The sequence below is a fragment of the Gambusia affinis genome, linkage group LG18, assembly GCF_019740435.1.
Source record: "Gambusia affinis linkage group LG18, SWU_Gaff_1.0, whole genome shotgun sequence".
Taxonomy (NCBI): domain Eukaryota; kingdom Metazoa; phylum Chordata; class Actinopteri; order Cyprinodontiformes; family Poeciliidae; genus Gambusia; species Gambusia affinis.
Window position 1 is genome coordinate 21948049 of NC_057885.1, and position 21324 is coordinate 21969372.

Consider the following 21324-nt stretch of genomic DNA (forward strand, 5'->3'; position numbering starts at 1 on the left):
TGGAATTAGGGTTCAGCTACAGAATCCAGTTGCTGGTTGAAGATTTTATACTTTAAAACATTTGCAGAAACTTTGTATTTTTTCAATTCTAATCTACAGTTGTTGTTTTTAATCCAGGGCTAATCCAGGGGGTCCATCAGACTTTACTGCTGAGCTCCAAGACGGCAACTACGTCCCATCCTCCCTACCTGCTTATCCCACTGCTGCTACAGGTGACCTGGCCTTGCTGGGAGGCAGGTGCCTCCAGCCCCATGGGTTTCGTAATTCCACAATGACTCCAGTCATTCCTCCACCCCGGAATACAATGCACAACACCAGCGTAGGTGAAGCTGAAGTCGTTCCTCCTCCAATCCTCCGCAACCTGAAACCTCAGCGGAAAGGTCAGTGGCAGCAGGTCGGGGTTATTGTTGGGCACATGAAGCTTCATGATGCACTTCTGCTATTAGGAGGTCATGATACAGAAAATGATACTTAAAACAACAATCGTCTTTAGTCAAGACCCCTGCTGGGGTTTCTTGTTCGTCCACAAACTGATGCTTCTTAAACAAGATATTTTACTTTACATGTTTTTGATTCTAGGATTTGAGATAAAAGGACTTTACATTTATTACCAGAGCAAAAATAAGAAAACAGGTCGGTGAACTGGTCTGCTGCATCTTTGCTTTAAACTCCTCCAGGCCTCCCTGGAATGCAGAGTTCAGTCTTATCTTGTTTTGGTGTTTTTAAAGGTTTTTGTTTTACATTTAAAACCTAACTGGTTAGATGAAAAGCAATCCATCCCAGTTCTTTATTTCAAAAAATATTGTTTTTCCTGTTTGTAATTTTCTTTGTCTTTTTGATGGCATCTAAAAGCACTTTGACAATTATCTTGTGAAAGGTGATATATAATTAACATTGCCTTATGGTTCTGATTGCATAAAACAACTGGTTTGTTAAAGTCTAAAAGCTTCATACCTGAAATTATGCCTCTGCAGGAGTTTGTGGCAGTCAGGCTGTGGGGAAGAACAGCAGCCAGATTCCTGCAGAGGCCACACATAAAACAAAAGGTACAAACTTCAGTCCTGCAAAACTATCTGGCTTTAGAGAGTTTTGAGTTTGACATGCATTCAAATGTATCGATTAGTCACATCTAATGCTAGTGAAGATCTTTTATATTACTGATGTATTAGAAAATATTCTTACTTCTTAAGTTTTGTTTGCAGTTTTGATCTGTCATCGACTTACTGAGTCATTTCGAAACAGTAAGAAAGAGTTCATAGTTCCTTTCCTCCGTCTTATGTAACTCTGTCATTTCATGACTCTCCTGTTCCCAACATGCCTGCTTTGATTTTAATTATTAATCTGCACCCGGTTTACCTGACAAGTCTGCAGAAAAAGGTTCTGGCAGCAGCGCACATGCAAACGAACATCAGGAAACCTAAAGATGCAGGACGTGGGAACATTAAAACATCAATAATTAATGTTTGTGTTGGTCCTGCGAACACTAAAGATGCTGATTTATATTTGGGAATCTGCAGTTTTATGCTCTTGAAACAAGATTCCAGAGAAAGGACGGGACTCATCTCATCATTTTCACTATTTGTAGAGTGTGTTGTAGTGCTGCCCCCTGCTGACATGATGCTGCCACTGTATAAGATTTTGAAAATATTTTTGGGTGCGAAAACCATTGATATCTATGATAAATAAATTTGCATAATTATTTATCATTACGTTTTACTGGGTCACATACAAACAAAACTGCACTTATTAACATTGCCCTGATTTGAATGTTCTTCGTGTATATTTCAGTAAAACCAGCTCCTCTGGAAATAACTCCGGTGTCGCAGGACTGGCAGGAAGTCCCGCCTCCTGTTCGCTCACCTGTCACTCGCACCTTCACTCGAGGGTGAGTTGGCGTCAACATTTTGCTAAAGCAGGAAGAAATAAATATATTTAGCCATAAATGTGACGTGCTCTTTGAAAGACGTTGAAGAGCTGCAGCTGCGTTTCTCTCTGCTTCCACCTTGTGGTCGTAAATTAGTATTACAGTCTGTTATATCTGCTGTGGATGAATGTGATTGAATACACACATCTTCTGAGAAGTAAATTAGTTTGGGGGTAAAGAAAAATAAAAGCAATGAAGTGTCAAAAAAGTAAAAACAGTTTTGGAAAGAATCCTTAAAAAATTATTTATTTTAGAAATTAATTGTGTTTTTGTGTCTCAGTCCGTCCATTCGTGGGTCATTCACAGCGAGCTCGGTCCAAAGCTCATCCCCATCCTCTGATTCTGATGACCCCGACGACAGCTACGTAACCATGGTGACCTCCAGCCTCAGTCGAAGTGCTGGGGAGCAGGTGAAACACATTTTATCGTCTTTGATCACCGAATGCTTATTTTTACGTCTGGTATTTTGTTAAAATCTGAATGTTTTGGTTTGCAGTCGCTGAGGATGATGCTGCACCGCGGCTCTGAGGGTGGAGTCAGCAGCCCATTGGTACAACGAGCTGAGAAACAGGTGGAGTATCTGGACCTGGACCTCCACACAGGACGATCGACACCAACAAGACAGGTGCTAAAAATAAAATTTTTTATAATTATTAGTTTAAAAAAGTAACTGGATAACTCAAATCTAGGTGATTTATTTCACCTGCTTGGAGTTTGTCCACTAGAGGGCATCAAAGAACCAACTGTGTCTGTAAAGTTCAACTAGGGTGTCAAAAGTGTGGCCCGGGGGCCATTTGCAGCCCTTGGTATGATTCTGTGTGGCCCTTGTTCACAGTTCAAGAATCACACAGATTTCACTGATTTAAAAAAAGGATGTAGAGAAATTCAAAATAATCTTAAAATAGAAAACAAACACAAAAACTATCTTTTAATTACAGAATTATTGCCTTTCATTTTAACTTGATGGTATATAGGACCACAAACATTAAGAAACTTTTACTCAAAAAAAAAAAGAATTTGATGCTATTTATTAAATTAGGCTAAATGAATAAGTACTTTTTTTAAGATGACGGGCTCAGCTAATGCTGTAATTATTTTCACATTTTTCACAACAAAAGAGATGGAACTTTATTTTTAACTTCACAGTTGTGGCTCAAGTTGCAAAGAGTTTGGACACCAGTGCATTAAGCGTAACTCATTAGAGATGTAAATTAATCTTGTTGCAGAATATAAATTAGAACTCCATGTCACGAATCCTGTCTGTGTCTTTAGAAACGCTCCACAGCAGAAGGTGGGCCCAGCAGCAGTGATCACGCTGCAGCGGGTGATGAACGAGCGCGCGGCGACCGCAGGCGGGTGGACTACGTGGTGGTGGATCCCAAACGGACCAAAGCCCTGAAGAACACCCGGGAAGCGTGGCATGATGGGAGGATGTCCACAGAAAAAGAGAAAAGCTAGACATGCTGGGGCAAAAGAACTCCCAGAGGAATTCCTGCTGTTTGGATTAACGTCCTCACCGTCAGACAAACGGACACCAATGTTTGTTTAAAGCAATAAATCACTTCACATCTTGTTTTCTTTCTCCTTAAAGGGGCAGTATCACGTATTTTGTATCAAGTATCTATGTTATCTTCTGTTGTAAAAATTCTACGTATGTGAAGTATGACGTAAAACAAAAAAAAAAAAAACTTTGTAAATTTACGTCTTGAAATTGGGCCTCTGTGTGTTTAAGAAACTCCTGATCTTCCGTTCAGGAAGTCGTCACAGCATGGCTCCTCCATTAACCCTTTAACATCGTTTTCACCAGCATTTCACTGAAACTCTCAGCACAGGTTCTGTTCCACCAGGTGTTTGCTAATTTCTGCTGGCTAGTCTGGAGGAGCTTAGTGGGAAAAAGAGGCAATATGCTTTTGGTCCTTTCAGGGGTTTTGCACAGCTGCATGGTTACCATGGAGATTAGAGGATTTCTCAAACATCCTTGAAAGAATCTGATGACGGAATAATAAAACATGAAGTAAAGCACAAAACATTGATTTTTACATGATACTGCCCCTTTAAAAGTTCAACCAGAATGTAAATCACAAGTAGCTCGTCTGAATTTTTTAGCATCTTTGTGGTAAAAATAATTTATTTTAAATTGTACAATTACACTCAGTGGCCACTTTGTTAGACACACTTCAGTAACGCAATTTGTATCTAATTTTAGAAAAGCATTAATTCTTCATGGCTTAGAGATTTGATCTGTTTTATCAGAACAGCATCATCGTATTGCTGCTGATCCACTTTTATTCTATTTATTCCAAGTTCCTGGTGTACCTAATAAAGTGGCCAGTGAGCGTAAATCTTTGCTTGACTAAAATAATTTACATTAATTACATTTTAGGCAACTTTGATGCTATGTCTCATGGAGGAGTTTTAAGTTTGCTGTTTTTCTGACAAGTTCAAACAAGACAGTTTTTATTTTGTGTTTCTGCTGATTAAAGTTTAGAATAACACAGAAATGAGCATTTTTTGTGTGTTAGAACATGAATAACAAATGTTTCATAAATTAGTGATGACTGCAGGATTTGTGTTTTAAAGATATATTTTGGGTGATGTGAGTTTTATGATTATTTTTGTCTTGAACAGTTGGAATAATCTAAAAAACACTTTCCTGCCGTTTTAAAATCTGCTTTGGTCTTCGCGTCTTTATTTCATCTTACATCCAAGATCATGCGAATGGTCGACCTATTGTTGTTTATTTACTTATTTATTGTTTGCTTAGACCCTTCTTGTCCGTCAGCCTCCTGCTGTGATTAACAAGCTGCTGTGGTTGATCTGATTGTTTGGTGAAGGAGTGAAACAGTTTTTCTACCACAAAATTAATGTTAATATTTAAATATTTAGTATGAAGTCAAATATTTCTATTATTTCTATAAGAAAACACTTTTTGAAACCAGAAAACTCTGGTTTTTTATTTGGAGTGAGTCGAAAACCTCCTCTTAAAAACACTTTTGGACCTTATTATGAAGCAAGATTAGCCACAACAGGACCTGTTACGCAAAATTCACATTTTTGTTCTTCCATTTGGGACTTTATTCCTTCTAAAAACAGCCAAAGCACTTAAAAAAAGACCCCGTCAGTTTTTGGCAATAAGTTAAAGTTTTTTGGTATCTGGAAAATGAGGTGTTTCAAAAACCACACACCAGCAGGCGTTGCCTAACGGTGCGTTCACACCAAACGTGTTTTGAACACCAGGCGTGTCTGGTTTAAGTTCAAAGTATGTGGAGGCGCGTCGAGGGCCCATCGCGGCGCGATTTGAACCGTCAAGAGCGTCCAACGTGTCCGACAAATAGGCCAGCAACGGAAAACAATGGCTAGAGCGATTTTCACGTGTTTGATGCATCCGACTGTGAGCAAAATGTCAGCCGTCTGTCTTCAACATGTAAACACATCAAAATTGAAGCGTTGGACGCGTCAAGTTTGACGTCCGAAATACATTTGGTGTGAACGCACCATGACACCCAGCAACTCCAGTAAAACAGTTTGTTGCCAAGCAACTTCAGTAAAACAGTTCGTTGCCAAGCAACTCCAGTAAAACAGTTTGTTGCCAAGCAACTCCAGTAAAACATTTTGTTGCCAAGCAACTTCAGTAAAACAGTTCGTTGCCAAGCAACTTCAGTAAAACAGTTAATGCCTTATTTTAATACATCAGTAATAATACTTTAGGTGTAGCACTCATAAAGCAAATATTACAAAATATATAAACAAAAATAATTAAAACAAAATGACAAGAAATTAAAAATGTATACCAAAGCAATTAAAATGTGAGACAAAAATTTTAATTAAAGAGATTAAAAAATTAAAGGTAATATTATTAAAGTAAACTTTAACTAATGATTTAAAAGTAGAAAATGAACCATGATGTAATTTTTAGGAGAAATCTTTCCACAAAGTAGCAGACCTGACCATAAATTAACATTAAACTGGATAAAAACTGTTGAAAAGTTTCTCCACGGTGCCAAATATTTTACAGTTAAAATGGTTTATCTGAAAATGAATGCATTTTTTGGAGTGAGATTTGTCGTGACCTTTGGAGCTCACAGCAGATCAGAAAACTACTTTTAAGAAGCTTTATTGTTCTCAGATGGCAGGGTTACAGATTTCATGCTTAGTGGAACAACTCTGACTGTGTTCAGAGTAATTTCACCAGAACTGCAGGTATTAAGATGAGAGCTTTACCCCGCAACGAAACAAAGATGTTATTGAGCAGAAGTGATTTCACGGCCTGTTAATTACTTTTGCAATAACTGTTTTGTTATAAAGAAGCAGCATGAACGTTGAAATGTTTACAGCTGTCAACATGAAATATGACACACACGTCCACATCTCCTCAGTTTTCTCTTTAGAAATGTGTGATCCAAATAATACATAAACAACAGGTTTTTATCTTTTGATTTTGGCTTATTTCACTTAGTTTTGGAGGAATTGATGTCGACACCAGGAGGATGTTGATGAACTCACATTGTAAGATTCACGTTTTTTAATGTCTGTGTTTCAGGGAGCGAATCTGTCTTCATTCCTCGCTCTCAGTCTGACAGAGCCACCATGTTTGACTTCAGCGAGAGCTTCAACACCTACTTTGTGAGTTATCCACTTTAAATGACGCAATCGTTTATTTTGTTGCTCATCTTTAAGTCATGTTCCCTCCTGTTCGTTCTTTCTCCCAGTTTAATAAAGGCATGGTTCCTCTGGGAAGCTTTTGTTCTGAAGATGACGATCTGGATGAAAGTTATGTTCCCATGAGCGCCTCCACCAATGAGCCACCGGTTGCAGCGAGGTGAGTCACTGTTAAAACACTTTGTCGTGTTGGTCAGGTTTTGAAAAACGTTTTCACACCAGTTTATATCAAAGCTCTTCTTACTGCTCAGCATTTAACGGTTTAATTAAAGCAGAAGGATGTAATATGACTTATAACCAGAACAATATGCATCTCCTGTGAAAACGCGAGGTGGACGCCGTTAGCTGAATATTGCAGAAACATTTGAGACTCGCAGAGGAAAAACATTCAGTCTTTGGCGGCATCCATTATTACTTCCGTAAACAGTGCGCCCCCGTGTGACGTCATTAACGTTCGTCTTCTGCGCACATTCGCAATGGGATAAATCAACGTTCACGTATATTCCTAAAATAATCGCTTCTTTTTTCCCAAAAGTGTTCTTGATTAAATATTTAAGTTATTAATAATTATAATTGCCACCTCAATCTTTCCACAATATATTTTAGGCCAAAAAAGCAAAAAATAACCTAAATCCAGTTTAAGCTAAACATCTAAATTTAGTATTGCCACGTGCTGGGTGAATATAGATACAGATTTTAAAGTACTTCTGCGCACTTTAACTTTTCTAACCAGATTACTTTTGAGTAGGGCTGGGAAAAAATATATTGCAACTTCTTTGTTATCACAATAAGACTGCACTCAATGTGTGTATTGTGAAAAGGGACATTTAAAAAGATTGTCATGCTCAATGTTTAACATTAACATTTTTCAACAGCTATTATAAAGAAATAACAGAAAACTTTAATCTGAATTTTAAATATCTAGATTGAGAGACCACAGTCAGCCCAATACGGATAACTGGGAAACCTCAAGGTTGTGTTCTCGGCCCACTGCTTCTCACACAGTAGTGAATTCACAGATAAGGCCTGGAAATTTACTTTATGGGTGATTTCACAGTTGAGGGGCTCATTTATTGGAATGAAGACTCAATGAACAGGGAGGAGATTGAACTGTAAGACTATATATGACAATAATAAACCATATATATATATGCAGAGAGAGAGGCCAGATGAGAAGCTTGCAGTACTGTTTATCAAAGAAAGTTTATTAATACATTTTTATTAAATTAAAAAAACACGCCGACTCCTAACAACTTTGTAAAACAACTTCAGTTGCTCAGTTCAATACTCCCGTCCCTCACTTCTCATCATGGCTCCTCGAACCATTAAGTGACGCCGTTGCAGAGGGGCAATAGTTTGGCTCAAGCAGACATGATCTGACCGTTTCCATAGCAACAAGAAGAAACAAGACATTCCCCCAGTGACCTCATTGTAGTTATGACCTCATCTATGACATGCGGTTCTAGATCAAAGAACATCTGAGGTTATGAATGCTTGTGTTCCAAGACCTCAGTTCATATCCAAGCAGCTCTTCGAACCTCAACATTGTTTTTCGCAAGGATTTTCAGGATGGCAGAGATTTTGGTCAACGTGTGTTTCCCCCTTGGTTTTGGCCTTGGATATTTAGTAACCACCAGTATGAAGAAAGTTTTTGACAAACTACTTCCTGGAAGCGGTTTAGAACAACGTAGTGCTCAAGATGAGAGCACTTCCTCCGAATACGATGCATTTGATGCATTTCTCTACAATCCTTCTCCAACTGAGAAGCAAACCTCCCCGGCTGGGGAGGTAGAGAAAAGTAGCACTGAAGACGAAAGCAATTTTCCTCAATACGATGCTTTTGATGCATTTCTCTTCCTTCCATCTCCAACAGAGAAGCAAACCTCCCCGGCTGGGGAGGTAGAGAAAAGTTGCTCTCAGGATGAGGGCACTTTTTCTGGATATGATGCATCTGTCTTCAAGCCTTATCCAACAGAGAAGCAAACCTCCCCGGCTGGGGAGGTAGAGAAAAGTTGCTCTCAGGATGAGAGCACTTTTTCTGGATATGATGCATCTGTCTTCGCCCCTTGTCCAACAGAGAAGCAAACCTCCCCGGCTGGGGAGGTAGAGAAAAGTTGCTCTCAGGATGAGGGCACTTTTTCTGGATATGATGCATCTGTCTTCAAGCCTTATCCAACAGAGAAGCAAACCTCCCCGGCTGGGGAGGTAGAGAAAAGTTGCTCTCAGGATGAGAGCACTTTTTCTGGATATGATGCATCTGTCTTCGCCCCTTATCCAACAGAGAAGCAAACCTCCCCGGCTGGGGAGGTAGAGAAAAGTTGCTCTCAGGATGAGGGCACTTTTCCTGAATATGATGCATCTGTCTTCAAGCCTTATCCAACAGAGAAGCAAACCTCCCCGGCTGGGGATGTTTGCTTTGTAGATAAGCAGCTTCTCTCAGAAACAACAGATGTTTTAAATAACCAAGTCAGCAAAAGCAAAGAAGGCAGCATTGACAATATTTGTAAGTTTTCCAACCTTTGCAAAAATGGTTGGATTAACGCCAGTTTTCAAGGCATATTGAATTTGAATTTAACCAGAAAGGTCCTTTTTCAAAATCCCAAGAAGTTTTCTAAGGCATCATCAGCCACACCATTATGTGCCAGTCTCATCTCGACAGCCGTTCACAATCCGGGAAAATATTTTACCCCACTGGAAATGGCCCGAGTTCAGATGGAGCTGAGAGAAAATGAACTGTGGTCTGACTTGGGTAAGGACTATAACATTTCATACTTATTGGAAGTTATTTTAACCTGGCTAAATTCAAGTGATAGAAACATGAAAATGCTAATGGCAGGAGAGAAGACCTGCATGAAGTGCAAGAGAGATCTTATTGGACTCTTGAAGAGCAGCCCCCTCGTTGCTCTGCCTTCACTACGTGCAGAGAGCTTCACTTCTCTGTTTAAGTGTTGGTTGGATTTTTGTGGGGAAACTCGCTGTTCAGTCTGCAAAAGGGTATTTTACAGAAAAAACTTTCTAGGCAATAATGAAGCGATTGTCCTTTTCCGGCAACTGTCGGCCAGGGCTTGGAATCCAATACTGGCTCCAAGTGCAACGCTTGACGTCCCCGGAAAAGGTGGAAATCAGACATACCATCTTTCTTCCATCATCTGCAGTAATTCGAAGCTGACACACTTCTACACCTTCCTGATCCGGGGACAACAGATATTCATGGTTGATGATGACCTTGTAATGACTCCAGGTGACGACTGCAAGAAAGTAATTTCTGAAACGGGATTTGTTTACATTTATGAGAAGAAAACAGCAAGTGTAACGTCTTACCCTGCTCTCCCTCTCCAAAGCAGAGGGAGAGCAGAATCATCAGAAGATGTCGCTGAAATCAAGGCAGAAACCGTTTCTGAGTCTGTGGAGATTATTTTAAAAGAGAGAGAAAAACTGTTTAATAACCAAAACTATATATCTATTTGTGTAAATATATGTAAGAATATATCTAAGTGGGAGATATTATTGTTAATTTTGTGCTTATTTTGCCTGCTGCTGGTTATTTTTTGGATTTGTGATTTTTCATTCTTATATTTTTTTCTAATTTGTGTCTGTGGATTGACTTATGTGTTGGCAGTACCATGCCAAGAATTGGATGCTTTGCTTCAAATTTAATGACAACTGGAGGAAGGTATTCACCAGATGTCATTAAATTTCCTGATTCAGTTTAAAAATACTTTATTGATCCCAAAGAAAATTGAATATTCATCAGGATTCTTCAAAGAGCCATTGAGAACAAGACAATCCAAGACAATCGGATGAAGAGGATGATCAGGATCGTCCCTAATTTTCTTGATCCTATGAAGAATCCTTCTCTGCATGACCATCTCCAGAGGTTCCCCAGAACAGAACCAGAACAGAACCAGTCTTCTTTACCAGGCTGTTGAGCATTTTTAGGTCCCTGGCGCTGATGCTGCTGCCCCAACAGATGGCGCTCTCAACAACAGATTATAGAAGATCTGCAGCATCTTGAAGGACCTTCACTTCCTCCAGGACTCCAGTCTGCTCTGTTCCTTCTCATAGACGCTTCCCTGTTGCGTCTCCAGTCCCGTCTGTGGTCCAGATGAACATTGAGGTGGTTATATTCCTCAACCACCTTCACTTCTACTCCCATGATGGAAACAAACTTTGATCTAATCCTGTTCCTCCTGAAATCAACAATCATCTCCTTTGTTTGTTTCAGGAACTTTCTCAGGCTTCCTCCATCAGTCCAAAAAGATTTTGTGCAAATTTGATAATGAATTGGCTAAGGAAGAAAATTTTAACTTGTTTATAACAATGATAATAAATAATAATAATAATAATAATAATAATAATAATAATATACATATATACGTATGTATATATATATACATATATATACGTATGTATATATATATACATATATATACGTATGTATATATATATACATATATATACGTATGTATATATATATACATATATATACGTATGTATATATATATATATATATATATATATATATACATACGTATATATATATATATATATACGTATATATATATATATAAATATATATATATATATATATATATATATATATATACACATATATATACATATATATACACATATATATATATATATATATACATACACATATATATATATACATATATATATATACACACATATATATATACATACACATATATATATATATATACATATATATATATACACACATATATATATATATATATACACATATATATGTGTATATATATATATATATATATATAATAAAAAATAATAATTCCTTCTCACTCAGGTGGTGATTCTTCTTCCTCTTAGCTCGGGTCCTCTACCAGAGGCCTGGGAGCTTGAGGGTTCTGCGCAGTATCTTGGCTGTGCCTAGGACTGCACATTTCTGGACTGAGATGTCTGATGTTGTTCCTGGAATCTGTTGTAGCCACTGTTCCAGTTTGGGAGTGACTGCCCCGAGGGTCCGGATGACCACAGGCACCACTGTGGTCTTCACCTTCCAGGCCCTCTCCAGTTCCTATATATATATATATATACAGTTGTGTTCGAAATAATAGCAGTGCCTTTAGAAAAATGAGTAAATGTCAAAATTCTTCAAAGAAATTGTACTTTAATGAACACAGATACATTGGGGACACAGTACATTCTATTCCAAAGCAAAACAATTGCGCAAAGTCATCAAAACTTAAATAATAATAATAATATTTCAAATAAAGTAAGAAATGGCATGTTCAAAAGAATAGCAGTGTTGCCATCTTTCCTTGGAAACTCAAAAATGTACTGTACAAACAAAGAAATTCTTGATAAGTGAACCTAGCTGAGTATCCTAAACTAATATTTTGTTGCAAAACCACGGTTTCCGATGACTGCTTCACATCTGTGGTGCATGGAGTCAACCAACTTCTGGCATCGTTCCACAGGTATTGCAGCCCAGGATAATTGCACTGTATTCCACAATTCCTCAGCGTTTCTTGGTTTTGCCTCATGCACTGCACTTTTTATGTCAGCCCACAAGTTTTCAATGGGATTAAGGTCCGGGGATTGTGCTGGCCACTCCATCAGTTGAATCTTGTTCATCTGGAACCATGCTTTTGCTCGCTTGCTGGTGTGTTTGGGGTCATTATCCTGTTGAAAGGTCCACCTCAAAGGCATTTCCTCCTCAGCATATGGCAGCATGACCTCTTCCAGGATCCTGATGTACTGGAACTGATCCATGATCCCTTGTATGCGGTGAATCGGACCAACACCATAGTATGAAAAACATCCCCATATCATGATGCTTGCACCACCATGCTTAATGGTCTTCAGTGAGTACTGTGGCTTGAATTCTGTGTTTGCAGGGCGTCTGACATACTGCCTGTGACCCTTAGACCCAAAAAGAACAATCTTGCTTTCATCTGTCCACAAGATATTATGCCATTTCTTTTCAGGCCAGTCAATGTGCTCTTTGGCAAATTGTAAACGCTTCTGCACATGTCTTTTTCTCAGCAGTGGGACTTTGCGGGGGCTTCTTGCTGGAAGGTTAACCTCAGTAAGACGTCTTCTGATTGTCACAGTACTCACTGTCAACTGAAGGTCTTGCTTGATCCTCTTGGATCCCATCATTGGCTGAGTCTTCGCCAGTTTGGCTATTCTTCTGTCCATTCGAGGGGTTGTCTTTCTTTTTCTTCCTCGTTTTTCAGTTTTTTGCTCCCATTTCAGGGCATTTGAGATCATTTTAGCTGAACAGCCAATGATTTTCTGCACCTCTTTGTATGTTTTCCCTTCTTTAATCAATTTTTTTATTAGGAAACTCATCTTCAGAACAGTGTCTTGAACGACCCATTTTCATTGTTTTTTCAGGAGAAATGCACAGCCAGCATGCCAGTTGTCTTGATCCTTAAATACGGATCACCTGTTAACACCCTTTTTTCCCAGAATACCCTCTCTAATTGAACTCACCACTGCTATTTTTTTGAACACACCCTTTTCAGTTAATCATTCAATTTCACAGAATCCACAGTATGCATGGCTGTCCTGTTGGGTTTGTTGGTTTTCTATACCTTTATTTTACCCCCCAGAAACTTATCTGGGGTATAGAGTTTGAAATGTTAATAAAACCAGTGATTTTCTTGCTGCTGTTGAGGCACTGCTATTATTTCGAACACAACTGTATATACATACATATACACATATATATATATATATATATATATATATATATATATATATATATATATATATATATATATATATATATATATATATATATATATATATATATATATATATATATATATACATATGTTCATCAATCTTTCAGTACAAAATGTTGCCGTGCTGCCCGGGTCAAGGAAAGCATAGGTCTGAATATATTTGTCCCCGTTTGCCACCTTAACTCGGACGGGAACAATTGAAAGTGCACATTCTCTCCCGGCCCTGGTTGCATCACCTGCTGAAACAAGAGCACTGCTTATGGGAGTTACTTCAGTCTCAATTTGACTGTCCTGCTGCACAAGTTTTGCACTTTTAATATGAAGTACTGTTGGATGTCTCATTCGACAAACTTGACACATTAATCTCCTCTTACAATTTTTGCTTAAATGACCTTTTAGTAGGCAACCAAAGCAATATCCATGACTTCTCAAAAATTCAACTTTAGTATCATGTGACTCTGTTTTAAAACGCGAACAGTCAGTTAAGTTGTGTTTTCCCTCACAAAATCCACAATGATGGATGATGGGACTGGGTATCGTTTCAGGAGGTGGTGGAGGCAAAACTGATTGCTTTATAGCACATCCTGTTTTCTCTGTAGATATTGATGTTGCAAAGCTGCTGTTTTTACCCCTTAAAAAATAGTTTAAAAAAGTAACTGGATAACTCAAATCTAGGTGATTTATTTCACCTGCTTGGAGTTTGTCCACTAGAGGGCATCAAAGAACCAACTGTGTCTGTAAAGTTCAACTAGGGTGTCAAAAGTGTGGCCCGGGGGCCATTTGCAGCCCTTGGTATGATTCTGTGTGGCCCTTGTTCACAGTTCAAGAATCACACAGATTTCACTGATTTAAAAAAAGGATGTAGAGAAATTCAAAATAATCTTAAAATAGAAAACAAACTCAAAAACTATCTTTTAATTACAGAATTATTGCCTTTCATTTTAACTTGATGGTATATAGCACCAAAAACATTAAGAAACTTTTACTGAAAAAAAAAAAAAAAGAATTTGATGCTATTTATTAAATTAGGCTAAATGAATAAGTACTTTTTTTAAGATGACGGTCTCAGCTAATGCTGTAATTATTTTCACATTTTTCACAACAAAAGAGATGGAACTTTATTTTTAACTTCACAGTTGTAGCTCAAGTTGCAAAGAGTTTGGACACCAGTGCATTAAGCGTAACTCATTAGAGATGTAAATTAATCTTGTTGCAGAATATAAATTAGAACTCCATGTCATGAATCCTGTCTGTGTCTTTAGAAACGCTCCACAGCAGAAGGTGGGCCCAGCAGCAGTGATCACGCTGCAGCGGGTGATGAACGAGCGCGCGGCGACCGCAGGCGGGTGGACTACGTGGTGGTGGATCCCAAACGGACCAAAGCCCTGAAGAACACCCGGGAAGCGTGGCATGATGGGAGGATGTCCACAGAAAAAGAGAAAAGCTAGACATGCTGGGGCAAAAGAACTCCCAGAGGAGTTCCTGCTGTTTGGATTAACATCCTCACCGTCAGACAAACAGACACCAATGTTTGTTTAAAGCAATAAATCACTTCACATCTTGTTTCCTTTCTCCTTAAAGGGGCAGTATCACGTATTTTGTATCAAGTAACTATGTTACCTTCTGTTGTAAAAATTCTGCGTATGTGAAGTATGACGTAAAAAATTAAATAAAACTTTGTAAATTTACACCTTGAAATTGGGCCTCTGTGTGTTTAAGAAACTCCTGCTCTTTCGTTCAGGAAGTCGTCACAGCATGGTTCCTCCATTAACCCTTTAACATCGTTTTCACCAGCATTTCACTGAAACTCTCAGCACTGGTTCTGTTCCACCAGGTGTTTGCTAATTTCTGCTGGCTAGTCTGGAGGAGCTTAGTGGGAAAAAGAGGCAATGTGCTTTTGGTCCTTTCAGGGGTTTTGCACAGCTGCATGGTTACCATGGAGATTAGAGGATTTCTCAAACATCCTTGAAAGAATCTGATGAGGGAATAATAAAACATGAAGTAAAGCACAAAACATTGATTTTTACATGATACTGCCCCTTTAAAAGTTCAACCAGAATGTAAATCACAAGTAGCTCGTCTGAATTTTTTTAGCATCTTTGTGGTAAAAATAATTTATTTTAAATTGTACAATTACTCAGTGGCCACTTTGTTAGACACACCTCATTAACGCAATTTGTATCTAATTTTAGAAAAGCATTAATTCTTCATGGCTTAGAGATTTGATCTGTTTTATCAGAACAGCATCATCGTATTGCTGCTGATCCACTTTTATTCTATTTATTCCAAGTTCCTGGTGTACCTGATAAAGTGGCCAGTGAACGTAAATCCTTGCTTGTCTAAAATAATTTACATTAATTATATTTTAGGCAACTTTGATGCTATGTCTCATGGAGGGAGTTTGCATAAGTTTGCTGTTTTTCTGACAAGTTCAAACAAGACGCTGATTTTATTTTGTGTTTCTGCTGATTAAAGTTTAGAAGAAAACAGAAATTAGCATTTTTTTTGTGTTAGAACATGAATAACAAATGTTTCATAAATTAGTGATGACTGCAGGATTTGTGTTTTAAAGATATATTTTGGGTGATGTGAGTTTTATGATTATTTTGTCTTGAACAGTTGGAATAATCTAAAAAACACTTTCCTGCCGTTTTAAAATCTGCTTTGGTCTTCGCGTCTTATTTTAAATCTTACATTTGATTTAGCATTTTGACATTTTTTCAAAGAGAAGTGTAAGAAAAAAAGTAACATTGCTGCCCTGGAAACAGTCCTTTTCCAGATTTAATATTCAAAATAAACCTGTAACAGTTGAGCAGTTTAATTTAGTTAAATATGACACAAACATTACCTGCAGCAAACAAGTGAAATAAAAATGAAATACCTGCAGGCATTTAAGTGAAATAAATGTTAAAATCAATAGTGTCAAAACAAATAATGTTATATTTGATAAATGTTGGCTTAGATACATTATTAACTATTAAAACCGTAAATATGGACAAGATAATTCAGGCTATTTTACATTAATTATAATCATCAGAATCATGTTTGTTCCAGCCTGAAAAAAGAAAAATAAGGGACAAAGCTGATGTTGGCATCTCTTAAGATTTATACACTTCTCATTTTACTTTTGTTTATATTGTTAACAAAACCCAGAAGTAAAAAAACAACAACATAGTTTTAGCGAAACATCTCTTTAAGCAATTTCAAAATCTAAAAACAATTATCTGAAAGAAGCCACCACCATCAGCAGAAATAATAAAATCCAGAAAAATATAATAAAAAAATATTGAAAACAAAGAAGCTGTGAAATGTAAATTCTGTGACTTTATAGTGTTAAATGTGGATATAATATGCAACTGCTGAATATTGTGATTAGAAAAATAAAATAAAATATATAACCTCTTTGTTTTATTTTTTATTTCTTTACTAATTTAAACTCTTTTTCAATCTTTTTCACCTTTAAGATTTCTTTGGTGTTCCTAACACCTTCAGATGATCTTTTTCTTCATTTGATTTTAGCTAACGTTGACTTTCAGGCTCTTCTGGTGCCTGAATCAAACTTCATTCATGGACCTTCCCATGCACTTCGCAGCAAAATGCTTTCGCCCGATGAGGAAAACAGCAGATCCACGCACCCTCTACCTCACTATAGAAGATCACTGATGCCTAAATTGTTCTTACAAGGCTGGGTAAGTCGGGCATTCATCGTTTTGTAGATTAGTTTTGAAATCAGTGGGTGATTCCTGTGGTTTGTTGGCAAATGTCTGAGTGTGCCCAGGCCTGATACACTGTACTTGGTGCTAGAGTGGCTAACACGAGGAACAATTTAGTCCAAAGGCTTTTCTGCTAAAATAAAATCTTTAGTGTATGTCAGATAAAGTACACATTGCATATCAATCTGTTTAGCTAATGTAAGACTGTGTAACAGACAGGCTTCAAGGTGTAGAAGTTGTATCAGTGCTGCTATTATTCTGTACTTAGCTAACGAGAAGCGTGTGTTTGAGACGGCTACACACGTTGCAGCCGCTCTACCACGTAAAAAGGGCATCAGCCAATGAAAAGCGGCCCCTGAGATAAGGTCCATTGTGTTAGGCATCCAATATGGCAGTGGGTTTCTACACATAAAAAATAACTGAAAACAATTACAGTATGCAGAATATATTGGAGAGAATAATCTTTCTTCATGGCGATCAAGTTTAAAAAAAATAAAAGTTTTCATGTAGAAAGATATACACATTGATTTTCTTTACAAATTAATATTAAGATTATGTGTAAGTTTTAGTTGTATTTTAAGAAAACCAAAGAAAATGTTTGAAAATAAAAATAGATAATTTTAGCTTGTTTAAATTATTCTTCCTTGCTACTTACTGAGTAGCATTTAAATATTTGTACAGTTAAAGGTTTTCAAGAGAACTAATCTTTCATCAAAGGTCAACATTAAAATATATGGATTGTGTCAGTAGGGCAGATTTAGGGTGCCTCTAATCCAGAACAGCTGATTCAGATGATTGCATGACCTCATCAGAAGTCTGTTAATCACCCACAGATTCAATCCAGGTGTGTGATAGAAGAGAAAAACCTAAAACATGCAGAGCAGGGGGCCTGAGAAGATATAAAGGAAAAATTAATTTCTGAATTACATCTCCGTCCTGTTGATGGTGGTAATACACAAAGTCTGTAAACTGCCAGAAAACTCTATAGAATTAGAAGAAAGGGGCCTGAGGACCAGAACTGAGAAGCTCTGCATTAGGGTGAGTTTTATGAGTTACAGTGACTATGACGCCTAAGATTTTTGGATTTGAGAAAGTTTTATTGTTGCTTCAGCCATGAGGACAAGAACGTCTGTGCATACTTTTGCAGAGCCACGAGGATTACCGATAAGTGTTATATAGCACCCTCTCTACGTGATGCTGCTATAAATTCAACAGAGATGAGAGGAGATGTCAATTGACGCGTCTCTGGTGATAAACGGCCAAAACGCCTGTCGACCCAGCCGTACACCACTGAAGAGCAAGTTCTGAAATTCTCTTCAGCTTAGATACGACTGAACACAGAGGTAACTCTGCCGCTCTGGTGCAGCGTTATTAAACCAGGCCAAATAAAAGAGTGTAGCCTAAAATAAACACTTTTTTTATTTATTGTCCATTAATTAGAAGAAGCACGCTCCGTTTAAATCCTGTTAACTTTCGTTACCGCTCTTAGCCTCTCTCTGGTACTTTACCTTTCAGTCTGCTAGACACACAAACAAGCAGGGAATAAAAACGTGACGTCACTCCTGGAAATTAGCTACCGGAAACGTAAGTACTGTCCAATCCTCTTTATTCGCTTAACACCCCGTTACGTTCAAAAAGAGGAAATCGTCGAACTTTCTTTGCATAGTCAAAACCCACATGTAGCTTCAGACAGGGACAGTTCTGGTCATCAAAGAGCCAGACCCAATGAGTAAGGAGGCTCGTCAGTCAGCAGCATTGGGCTGAACCCGCCGCAAAGAAGCCCAAACCTCCACCAAAACCGCCGCAGAACCCCAAGGAAGTGTTTCCATGCAAGAAATGTAGCAGGTGAGGTAAATTTTCAATCTGTTTTAGAAGTTTGTTAGATTTGCTGCTAAAAGGTTCAACCATCATGTCAGTTCGCCAGAGACGAACCACATCATCCTCAAAATCCAGGTTGCTCACTTTCCCACAGTTGAGGACAGGATACACTGGACACTGGGCAGCATATCTGGAACCACTGGATCCGTGCGTTAAACTAATAGGGCCATATGAATTAAACGGAACGCCTAGCCTTGAAACACAGACCTAAAGCATTGAAAAAGCTCAAATTGAAAGCAAGCCAACTTGGCACTAAAAACAGAGTACCTAACCTGTCAACAACACTCCACTTAAAAGATGACCATATTAAACTTTTGACAAAAGATCTTACTTTAGTCCCAACAACCACCAGGATCCCAAATGTCAGGGAACTTCTCAATTTTCAAATAAACCACTACCACCGCAAAATCAAATTAGCCTATTTCTTCAGCAACAAGGAACAGTTCTCCTTATTGTCCCCCTCCCAGTGGGAACTACCGGCGGACAAGGGCCACCCCCTCATCCTTGAACTCATTGAACAGGAGGATCCCCATAGAGCCAGAGATGACCTACCTCACCCAGGGGGAGGAGAACGCACTAAAGGAAATCCAAAACCTCCACTCCATCATCAAACCAGCAGACAAAGGCTCCACCATAGTGATCATGGACAAAACAGACTATGACTGGGAGGCCATGAGACAACTCCAAGATGAGGAATATTACAAACCTCTGGAGGAACCCATCTACCCAGAAACACAAACCATGATTAAGTTCTGTGACTGCTTAAACAACTGAGAGGAAATGCATATGCATAAGCAGCTCCTCTTTCTAATGGGTACCAATCCGCCCAGGCCTAGGTATTTCTACCTCCTTCCGAAGATCCACAAGGAACACTCTGAGTGGACCAAATCCGAAGGGCAGACCCATCGTCTCCGATTGCAGCAGTGAGAGTCCTACGGCTCGGCTTTCTTCCTTGACCACTACTTGAATCCCCTCTCCAACAAACACCCCAGCTACATCAAGGACACAGGGGACTTTTTACAGAAAATTGCCACACACTGAGACCCCAACCTTAAGAGAGGTTGAGAAGCCTCCTCTTCACCATGGATGTCAAAAGCTTGTACACCAACACTGAAATGGACAGAGGACTGGAATGCTTCCAGGAGAACCTGGACCCGACCAGACATCATTCTGGAACTCTTGAAAATCAAACTTGAAAGAAACAACTTCATGTTTGGCAACAAACTGTTCTTGCAAACCAAAGGTACAGCAATGGGAAAAGGGTTTTCACAACGCTTTTGCAGCAGCAACAAGGGATGATGTATGCAGAAAGTTCTGTGACGTTTTAACGTGGCACTGAACGCTCCGTCTAAAACGGACCAAAGGTTAAAGCCTTGGAAAAAAAGTTCAGTTCCTACAAGAGCAAACCGATTTTGAGCAAAGCTCAGTTGTCAGCAGCTCATCAGGAATTGGAGATGTTGCAGTGTTCAGCAGCATTTATTGCTGATGGCAGGTATGTGAATGGTATATAATGTTGGTTACAGGTTTTATTTATATCTTGTATGAAAATTCACAGTTGATCTAATGGTTTTTATCATATAGTGCTTCCAGTTTGTATCAAGCTGAGTCTCAAATGCAGAGCCTGTTCCTGGTGAACTTGATGACATCATCATCTACCAGTTTGATGGAGACTTCATACCTGTGGAAATTTCATCCACAAGCAGAACTCGCTTAAGTCCCGCTTCAGATGATGAAGGAAGCACCAGTGCAGCTTCAAATGAAAACGTGTCTATCACTATATATATATATATATATTTATATACTACATAGGAGCAATCTTGTTCATTTTGTTTAGCTATGTTAAATTTTTATTTTGATACTGTTTGAAATTGTTCAAATTAAAGGAGAGTCTGTTTTTGAATGGACTCATTTTAATATTTTTGTAACATGATGACACAAGACGACCTCGAGGGTGGAAGGTAATTCTGTATGAAGTTGAGTTAAAGTTTGAGGGAAGGACAGTCACAGACTGACGGATTGAGTTTTGCATGATGTCACAACTCTGTTGTGGTTTTGACAGAGCTGAGTTGGAAGACGAGACTTGATTTATTTGTTGGTTTATATTTTTACTGTCAGTCATGTAATTTGCATATTAAACAGAACAATGACCTTGTGGATTTAAGCTGCCTATATGACCTACTCTGCAGTGGCCTGACGCTGTATGTCAGGTTATGTAAGAAACCATCCAGAAAGAATTTGGAGTAGAGATGGTTTTTTCACAGTGTGAAGCGTGTGCTACGAAATTGTATTGCTGTCCCACAGAAAATAATTTTTTCGAGCACGATTACGTTTGTGATGCTTATCTTATTAAAACGTCACGTTCTTATGTAAAACGTCACGTTTTTACGTAAAACGTGATAATTATCACGTT

The 21324-nt window shown here is 38.3% G+C and overlaps 2 protein-coding genes and 1 long non-coding RNA gene across 4 annotated transcripts in view; all 3 read left to right on the forward strand.

Annotated features, from left to right (window-relative positions):
* Positions 1–4596, forward strand: part of LOC122820218 (GRB2-associated-binding protein 1-like) — a 17815-nt gene extending 13219 nt beyond the window's left edge. The window contains exons 4-9 of the mRNA XM_044097456.1: positions 118–380; positions 975–1046; positions 1789–1885; positions 2205–2334; positions 2421–2549; positions 3197–4596. Coding sequence (XP_043953391.1) covers positions 118–380; positions 975–1046; positions 1789–1885; positions 2205–2334; positions 2421–2549; positions 3197–3382 — 877 coding nt within the window. The 3' untranslated portion in view covers positions 3383–4596. The remainder of the gene's footprint in view (positions 1–117; positions 381–974; positions 1047–1788; positions 1886–2204; positions 2335–2420; positions 2550–3196) is intronic.
* On the forward strand, positions 3375–15047 carry LOC122820217. Of its 2 annotated transcripts, XM_044097455.1 has the most exons (4): positions 3375–3463; positions 6465–6547; positions 6634–6743; positions 14586–15047. In XM_044097455.1, the coding sequence occupies exons 2-4, from the start codon at positions 6512–6514 to the stop codon at positions 14710–14712; spliced, it is 273 nt and encodes a 90-aa protein (XP_043953390.1). In that variant the 5' UTR covers positions 3375–3463; positions 6465–6511; the 3' UTR covers positions 14713–15047. The 2 variants fall into 2 exon arrangements, with proteins under 2 accessions (XP_043953390.1, XP_043953389.1); XM_044097454.1 differs by lacking the exons at positions 3375–3463; positions 6465–6547; positions 6634–6743 and adding an exon at positions 7676–9332 and having other exon boundaries at positions 14586–14670.
* A 2844-nt stretch (positions 15048–17891) lies between these two features.
* LOC122820338 lies at positions 17892–18873 on the forward strand. Its single transcript, XR_006368769.1, has 3 exons — positions 17892–18379; positions 18552–18620; positions 18703–18873. It is a non-coding gene; the product is annotated as an uncharacterized LOC122820338 (long non-coding RNA).
* Positions 18874–21324: the final 2451 nt, after the last annotated feature.